General features: G+C 44.5%; 1 protein-coding gene across 1 annotated transcript in view; it reads left to right on the top strand.

Annotated features, from left to right (window-relative positions):
• Nucleotides 1–1,477, top strand: part of LOC132475058 (large neutral amino acids transporter small subunit 4-like) — a 40,280-nt gene extending 38,803 nt beyond the window's left edge. The window contains 4 exon segments of the mRNA XM_060076036.1: nt 1–22; nt 25–106; nt 215–338; nt 574–1,477. The exon segment at nt 1–22 is cut by the window's left edge and continues 191 nt beyond it. Coding sequence (XP_059932019.1) covers nt 1–22; nt 25–106; nt 215–338; nt 574–756 — 411 coding nt within the window. The 3' untranslated portion in view covers nt 757–1,477.
• The last annotated feature ends 8,317 nt before the right edge of the window (nt 1,478–9,794 follow it).

Below are 9,794 nucleotides of genomic sequence, written 5' to 3'. Positions count from 1 at the left end.
CTTAACCCACATTTTGGCCTTCTGATCTCCAGATTTTGTCTTTTATTTTGCACACCGTCGTTAGAGGTTTCATACACTCTGCTGTCGGGGGCCTCTATGCAGCTGTGTAAGTTTCCAGAAGATGTCCTCTTTCAGAGCATTTCTTACAAAACAATATTCCCTGGAAGGTATCATATTGTATTTCTTATTGTTGTGTGTTGTTTGTCCCTGGCAGCTACCCGTCTTCCCAGTTTGGCAGTCTGACGGGCATGCAGTCTCTGATCAGTGCTCTGTTCGCCCTGCTGCAGCAGCCTCTGTTCATGGCCATGGTGGGCCCCCTGGAGGGAGACCCCCTCTGGGTACGCAAGGCGTTCACTAGTGTTCCACTGATAGATGCTTTGTGCTTTGAGTATTCCTCTATTCACACACCATATGAGCCGCTGTATACCACAAGCTCCTAACCCTTTCTCCTCTTAACCATAGTGTCATTCAGGTGTATCTGAAAAACACTCAGAGGGAACAACGATTGCATTTGCTGTTTGTCAAACGCAACACAACCCTCTCTGTATCAGGGTGTGTCCTCTGCCCCCCCAGGTCAATGTGGGGTTGCTGGGCCTGAGCCTGCTGGGGTTCTGCCTGCCCCTCTACCTGCTGTGCCACAGCCGCCACCTGACACGGCTCAGGGAGGAGCACGACGACGACCCCAAGGTCTACGCCCACATCAGCAACGGCGATGGCGGCGATGCCGATGGCATTAAGCCTGAGGTCTTTGTCTAGTAATCTCTCGCCCTCTAAGGTCGGAGAGAAGCCCTGTGGAGCTCGACAGGGCGTTTCCAGGATAAAAAAAAAAGAATTTAAGCAGTTCTGCTGAATGGATGAGAGCAGAAGAGAGGGGATGGGAGAGAGTACTACTCTCCATTTTGTGTTCGTATGCTCGTTCCTCTCGGCCTCTTTTTCCTTGTATTGTCTGTGTATTCAGCCCCACTAGTCTCTTCCGAGTCCCTAAAACACACACACACGCACACACACAACACTCACTTGCACCTCACGTGTACACAAAAACATACACACACACAGGTCAGTAACACCACTCTACAGTGACACGATAAGTTTGGCCCTCTGCTGTCTGCACTGACTTGACACACACACACATACACACACACAAAGACGGACACACATTAAAGGCACAAACGCACATCCGTTGAAGAAAACAGCAGGATGTTTTAGACATGGAGAGATGTACCTGCCTAAAGTTGCCAGCACATGCAATGGGGGTAATGTATCTACCACTCACCAAACTTGGGCATTTGTTTTGAAGGAGAGAGAATATATAATAAGATAAACTGCTCACCAAAACATCCCATCCCCTCTCCCCCAGTGAGGTCCATCGATAACCACTGTTGAACAGCAGATATAAGGATAGTAAGGATATAATTACAATGGTGTCGGCCAGGGCCGCTGCTGGCCGTTTCGGTGCCCTACGCGAGCGGGGGGGGGGGGGGGGGGGGGGGGGGGGGGAATTTGCTGAAATTGAGTGATAGGTTTTACAATTAAGAACAAACAACAGTGGGCCTCTTCATAACTAATTTACATATTTTTTTAATTCAATAATGTATATATTTTTTTTTTTACAAACCTTAATTTTTGGTGCCCCCTCAGATACTTGGTGCCCTACGCATTCTGCATACTCTGTGTATAGGGAGCGGCGGGCCTGGTGTCGGCCATTCAGTGCAGCCACACCAAAGTGTTGTCAAGCACCCCTCCCATTCTGTCTTGTGTCTTGTGCACCAAACCAAACCGAACGCAGTGTCATCCACCAAACCAGGTCCCTCCTTGTATCGTGACAGCAGTGACATCAGTGTCTGGGGATCGGATCTGTTAGTGGATTGTTTTTGTTGTTACTCTTTTTCATATAGCAGGATTATTCAATGATTTTTCTGGGATGATGGTTTACGTTACGTTTCATTACGCTACTTTTTGTTACATTGGTGTGCTAAACCTACACAGAAAAAAGGATTTGTGAGCAGCTCTGCGGGATGCGCCGGCTGGCTGGCCTTCAGACCGCACCTCCTCTTGGCTGCCGTGTTAGGAAGCTTGTTATTGTTGATGTTATGTTGTTGAAACGCAGCTTTGATGTACTCAGGGGCTCTACTCTAACTCCTCCCCCGCCCCCAACATCCTCCTCCACCACACTGGCCACACTGATGGAGCTCGACCAGCCAATGGGACTTTAATTGTCCCCGTGATAGCAGTATGAAAAACAATCTGTTTTCAAGGCTGCTGTTCACTCTCATGTTGTGCTTTGTTTTCGGCTTTTCCTATATAATAATATAATAATACCAGCAATAAGGTGCCACTGCACCTACTACCTACCGTCTATCATGATATGTATATAATACAGTTCACACAGGGAAGACATGAGGCCATGCAGTTCAAACAGTAGACAGTCAGGCTCCAACCATGTCTCAGAGTCAGCGTTGGGTTCTGATTGTCAGGTGCTCACGTTTCACGGGGCTAGGCTACTTAAACCAGCTAGTCTGCAGTTCACAAATATTTCTTTATTTTTTCAATTAACTGCCACCATCATTTCAGAGATGGATGTTGAATATCGAGGCTAATGCAGAAGAGGATGCATTTCTTTGTTGATTTTGAGTGGCAGTAGGAGTAGTACACGAGAGAAGAGAATCAGGGAGATGGGGTCGTTCTTCTTGTTTTATGTTTCTTTAACTGCTACACACATATCCTTGTTTCCCTATAGCAATAATAGTATCCATGGTCACCTGTCCTGGTTATTTAATTTTTTCCATAACTAAACAGGTACATGATGGTAATCTTTAAGTCTGAAAAGGTGCTAGTTGAAGTACCAGATTATGCTACAAGCCATATCTGAGGGCCAGAGTACTGAACTGTTAAGTGAACATGAAAGAAAGGCCACAGTAGATCTGCAACTTAAAGTCGTGTAACGTCACTTCCATTGAGCTATCAACTGGTTCATTGGTTTGGCTGCTCCTCAATAGAAGACTAGACTGAAACTGCTGGAATAAGGTTTTAACACTGCTAGAAGCTGCTTGAAGTCAAAGCAGGGTCGCTAAGGCGCACATCAACAGTGTGGTACAAGCGGTCTGCTTCTCCAGCAGGTTGTGCATCATTGCGCGGGAGCCTTGTGATTGGTGGCTGAGGTCCAGAACAGGTTTTGTTGGCTTTTCCTTCCATCTATGATTTTCCAATGTTGTCGCTGGTATTACTGTGTTTTTAGATCATGTTGGCTGAGGGGGACTACCAAAGACCCTCACCTTTCAGAGCCCCTCTCATTCTGACAGTTAATGCAGGACACAAGCCCCGCCCTCTGGCTCCAGCCATCCCAACCAGGAATGTGCTGGGCCGTCACTATGGTAGCAGCCTGCTGTAGTTGAAATACACATGCCCCCTTGCAATGATACACACACTCACTAATACATAGGGGGGTGGGGGTAATGATCGGCACACAACGGACCTTAGCCACCACCCCTTGGAGAATGGAAGTCACCTGCTGTGTGCTACCTCACACTGCAATGGACGTGATCTTGTTGTGCATGGTGCCTATGCACCATGTATCCTGCTACAGTCCCAGATATGTTTTCTTAACTTCTTTGAAATGTGCACCATTACAAAAAGAACATAAAGAATGCAAATGTTTATTTTTATATACATAGAAAATAACTGATTAACAAATGGACTGCACCTTTTTATATTCAAGAAAACTAGTGGAAGAGGCTTGTCTCTCTGTCAAAGAAAACACACCTTCAGTCTCCTTGCAAATGAATAACTGTAGATTCTAGGACCTGTTCATCATGACATAGAAGTAGTTCGCATGCGTTTATTCATCTTTTAAGGAGCCAGGAGAGGCTATTCTCGTGAGTAGTATGTTACGGTCTTGTGAAGAGACATATGGTTCTCTGGGCTGCTCCTAAAGAGCAGGAGATGGAGGAAAAATAGATTTTCTAACTATATTCCAGCACCATGAATGTGATATATTGACGGATATACAGCTTCCTCACTTACCTGGCAATTCATCCCCAATCGCCTCTATGTGCCCCCAAACCGAGGCTACCCAAACCAGTTGTGTGAAGGCTGTTGCATCTCTAAAGATTAACTCATAAGACACACTAGATACATATTGTTGGAGTTTGCTGCGACCTGAAGGTTGAAACACATCAAACATGGTAAATGTAAAATTATTTAAGGGATTTGAGAACCTCCAGAGCTTCTTTATAATGGAATAACTTGTCTAAAGTTTATCCGTACAGTGTGATACACTTGTTATGTATTTTTACTTAAGTCTGATTTTGAGACCGTTTTGGCCATGCTCAGTGGCAGTTCTACATTGAATTACAGCCTGGGCAAGACCCCTTCGGAGCGAAAAACCGCCACTGGCCATGCTTAATGAATCACAGAGCAGCCACATCGGCTTAGCACGTTTTTAAAGGGGACATTATGAAAACAGCACTTTTCCTGGGATTTTGGGTGTTGTTGTGGGTACATGGTGCTCCCACACGCATACAAACTTTGAAAAAAGTCTGTACATGATTTTTTGAGTGAGATACGCATTTCTGGAAGCAGCCCGCCTCCAGCTACCAAACGAGCGAGTCAGTTTCGGCGCCCCCTCCTACGTAGGAAGGGGGCACATTTGAATATTACCTCCCACTTCCCTCCAATCAGAGCATCGCTTAGATTTTGTGGACCAGCGGACGAGCAGCTCCGGCGGGGGGAACTCGGCGCTAGCCCTGCAGCTAAGCTCCGGGAGTACAATCCCTTTCTCTGGCGCCGAGCTCACCCCGCCGGAGCTGCCGCCGAAGCTTCGGCGGAAGTCGGGAGGAGGAGACATGGAGTAGAAAGGGATTGTACTCTCGGAGCTGAGCTGTCGGACTGCCGCTGAGCTACCCCAGCCGGAGCTGCTCGTTTGCCGGAGCTGCTAGTCCGCTGGAGCTGCCACCTAGCTTCGGCACCAGTTCAGCTCCCGGAGAACACCGCCGGACTGCAGCCGGATGGCTTCAACGGCGGCCCGGCAGCTTCGACGGCGGCCCGAAGCTGCCGGCCACGGCACCGAAGTCCATGTCGCGGTTCATGGACTTCAGAGAGTCAATGCCAAAGTGCCTTCCCCCCAATTCTTCTCAACCACGGCCGAGATATCCCCCACTACGAGTCTTTACTTGTGGAAGTACCAGAGACGTCAGACACAGTCTTTATTATTCATAATATCATCCGAGGCGCACATAGCTTTTGGCCGTGATATTAGATCTATTATATAAATACCAGTATATAATATTATGTTATATTATATAGGTATAGTGCTCCAGGAGTCAGCAAACGGCAAAAATCCCTTCTCCTCCATGCTGTGGTTCAGTCTGACAGCTCATTGGTCAATGGGCAGCAGCTCATTTTCATCAACGCTACAGACACCAGAAACAGCGCATTCTGAAGGGACTGAAGCAGAGGGGAATAGCTGTAGACAATATTTTTTTTTCCTAAAAGCTATTTCCAGCAAACAGCTTCAAAAACATGTTTTCTGGAACTCAAATACTATGTTTACTTGTTGGGAAAACACCATAATATGTCTCCTTTAACCTTTTTAGAAAGGTTTTTAACCTCTAGAGGTCAGCAAACTCACAAAGTAAGGGCCTTGTGTCGTTTCGATTTAACCGTGTTACTTTGGTCAGTTGAAAAGGATTACAGGAACCAGCATAAGGCTGATGAGAGAAAGTGTGATTTACCAGGCAATATATTTTAATTCCCTCAGAATAGACCCTAATCTTATCAGCAATTTTCTTATACTGCCATACCCTAAATGTCTCACTCTTTCAATGACAACACTTCCTGGACATCGCTCTCCCCCTGGGCCCTGTACCACGAAGCTCGCTTAGAGGGTTAGCGAGGTATGTTGAGCTCCAAGCCTGGGTTAGTTGTACCACGAAAGTCGATCTCTTTTAGCGTCGCTGTATCACCATGGTGACTTGCTCGCAACCAAACCTGGTCGGGAGCAGTTTTTCGGCTTAGTCTAGCCGGAGATCGGCTACTTAAATCGGCGTGCGCAGCTTCCTAGCCCCTCCTCTGACAATGGCGTCACCATTTGTGGGTGTTCCCGTGGACCCCGGCGCACTTCTCGTACAGGCGTCTCTCCGGAGACAGAGGGTTTTACGGGACAGAACCGATCCCTTGGCATTGTCTGACGATATTCAGATTTCAGACTTTATTGTCATTGTGCAAACAACGAAATTGGGGTTCTTCATGAGAGATACAGATTCTCATCAGAGGGTGTTCGTTATTTGATCGTCCTTTTGGACCTTATGTAGACAATGATTACTGTTAAGCATTGTGTCTCCGTGACAGTGAGCTAGAGTGGAGGTAGCGCGTCAGTCTTGAATTTCTGCGCGGGGGGTTCGTCTCCCAAGTGATGCAAATTTATGTGAAGCATTAAAAGTTCTAATTCTCATGCATATGGAATACTTATTCACTAAAGCTTATGGAATTATGTTTTTGTGCTTATTTCGAACTTGAACCCATATTTTCAAGGCCGTGATGGCACCACATCTATGGGGGTAAAATGCATGATGATAGACCGGCAAATTTGAACCCCGGTCGCTGGCGTTCGGGTCTTAATACTAATCCACTACGCTACAGTCGCTACCTCTCAGCGGTCGAAAACATGCGATACATTTCTTAAATAGGGTGTATTTAAAGTGAATTCCCTAAATGATAGAATAAGGCAGGATGGACGTTGCTTATGCATTTTTAAATCATCATCATTCTATTTGGATTAATGGCGAACAATTCTGCATTTGGCATAGTTATTTTACAGACAATATGCAGAATCTTTTCACTTATACTCGTATAGACTGCTTGATCTATCGTAAAGGTGAGAAAAATGACGCAAAAAACGCCCCTTTCACGTGAACGCGCACTGAACCTAAAGCGGAAAACCTGGTTCTACTAATTGAATCTAAAGTGAGCTTCGTGGTACCATTTAACTCTGATTGCGAGTTGCGGGTCTGTCGAGCCAGGTTTTCCGAAGAAAGCCTGGGTATGTTCAGCGAGCTTCGTGGTATAGGGCACTGGACTGACAATAATTGATGTTTTTATTATCGATTGATAAGCCTAAATGTTTAATCTCCAGAGACAGATACCTTTAGCTCTCCCTGGGGTATTTCATAACTTGTCTGTGACAATGTGAAATGTGATTTTCAGCTCACTCACCAATACCTTTGTTGACTCCCACTTATGGACGTGTGTCCCTCTATTTCAGTTTCTTTTTGGTTTTCTTGCGCAATTTATTTTTCTTCTATGACTTCTATAATTGTACATTGTGTATATATAAGGTAAGGTAACTTTATTTGTACCCAAGGGTAGATTTGGTGGCAGGTAAAAAGAGTGGGCTGCATACACACATTACACAAAGACAACATTGACAGAAGACAATGACATAACAGTAACAACAAGTGCTTCAGGCGTAGAGATATAGATAAAAAGTACACAATAGTACTATCAAAATACCGTTGATAAAATACAGAATAAAAACCATATCAAATACAAAAAGACTGGGTCAATAAATGAATGAATAAATAGATTAGGAAGGCTGCATAATTTATAAAGATTAGTGTGTAGTCAACAAATAGCCTAAGTATTGTTCAGGGTCTTAATAGCTGAAGGAACAAAACTACCTCTGTACCTTTTGGTTTTACCTGTAGGCATTTTAAACCTACGGCCTGATGGGAGGAGCTGGAATTCACCATGTAGTGGGTGGGATCCATCTTCTAGGATGGACCCAACTAGCCTCCGTAGCTGCCTAGTGTGAAGGGTTTCTAGGTTTAGCTGTGGCTCTCCAATTAACCAACTAGCCCACCTCACAATCTGATTCAGTGAGTTTTAATCTTTCAGGGGTAGGTTGCTGAACCAGGACACCAGGCTAAAGGAAATAACAGATTCAATGGAGCATCTAAAACATAGTGAGCATCTTTCTGTCAATATGGAAGGAGCACAGTTTCCTTAGACAATGTAGGCGCTGGTTCGCCTTTTTATACACAGCCTCACAGTTTGCCTCAAAACTTTGTTTGCTGTCGATGATGGTCCTAAGGTATTTGTAGTTGTGTACACACTCCACTATCTGACCATTTGCCTTGGGGAGTTTCCTAAAGTCTACGTGCATATTTTTTGTTTTGGAAATGTTCATCTGACCGTTCACACTAATTTACAAAATCCTGGACAACTGGGCCATGGCCTGTCTCATTTCCTTGTAGCAGGCTGACAATGACAGAATTATCTGCATACTTTAAAATGAATCTGTCCTCCCTGCTGCTGCGGCACATGTTTGTGTAGAGAATGAACAGAAGAGGGTACAGAAAACAGCCCTGAGGGGAGCCAGTGGAGGAACAGATCTGGGCCCCTTTTCCAATAACGATGGATCCACGCTCGTACTATATAATTTCATTTGTGAGGAAATTTTTCACAGATGTCCAACTTCTGATGCAGTAGTTCACATTTGGGTTTAAGAATGCACACATTTTGGGCATGTTCTCAGATTTTGAAACACGAGTGTGCGAATGTGTTTTGCACCAACTGCGCTGCAATGATTGTAGCAAAAGTGTCAATTGCATGACTCTTTGAAGTTGTGATGCACAGGATAGGATTTGTGCACCTGCTGTCACACAGACTTGTGAACTCGTAGAGCCTATTTTGTTTTTACAATGGTAGAAGAACTATTTACGATTTCAAATGTACTGTTACTCAGTTATGACTTTAGAGTACACATGCAAAATAAATATTTACGACTTCAAATTGACTGTTACACGTTTGTGACTTCAGTGTACGCATACACAATCTGCAGTTACAGGTGCTAAAGACTTTTGCTACAATAATACCTTCATAGGTTAGCCAAGTCTCAGTGAACGCCATCACGCAGCAGTTTTTGTAATCCTTAAGGAAGCAGGCATTTCCCTGGAGGTCATCCAATATGTTGCTTATGGATTGGACGTTCCCCAGGATCATTGAGGGCAGCGGAATCCGGTTGAACCAAATCTTCCTCAGTCGTAGCCAGACGCCTCCACGGTCCACGCTTACCCCTTTTTCTTCGTCGATGTTTTCAGGACATCTTCGGATGAGATCCGGAATCTGTAGCGCGACGTCCCGCACGCCAGCCGGTCTCACAAAGTTAAGTCGCAGCAACTCACTTCTACCGTATTGCCTATCTGAGGAATCTGAGGAAGATTTGGTTCATATAGTGTTATTCTACATTAGCCACAGTCATTGAAATATTGATTTATGTTTTTAATTGTTTCCACCGAGGGGGAAAAAGGAACTACGTAATACAAAATAAATATAATCATTTTTAAAGATGGTGTGTTGTGTTTTTATGACCATTCTACAATAAGCCTTTGTAAACCTATTTATATCTATACTATATATTTTGATAAGCCAAAATACGTGAAATTTAAATTAAAACATTATCGAATATAGCTGATATGTCTTTTTATTTAAATGTATAACATGGCTTGTAGGTTGGACAACTTTAATGAATGAATTTACTTACACCACTTCAGGGAATTCAGGATAGAAACTCCTTTGTCTTTTATTCCAAAGACTTCATCCGAAGTATAACTGGTCAAACAAGCCTGGAAAGAAGCCGTGTTGACAAAGTAAGTGGTCCAACTAGATTGCTGTGATGACAGTGTTGGCCTCTGGTCACCTGCAGCAGACTAGTATTCACCTGGGGTTCTAGTAACAGACACATCGTTTCACCTGAAGCTGTAGTAACAGACACTTAGTATCAGCTGGAGCTCTAGTAA

Source organism: Gadus macrocephalus, chromosome 16 (genome assembly GCF_031168955.1).
Source record: "Gadus macrocephalus chromosome 16, ASM3116895v1".
NCBI classification, from domain to species: domain Eukaryota; kingdom Metazoa; phylum Chordata; class Actinopteri; order Gadiformes; family Gadidae; genus Gadus; species Gadus macrocephalus.
The sequence above is the reverse complement of the archived record's forward strand: the minus strand, read 5'-3'. Positions and strand labels throughout refer to the sequence as shown.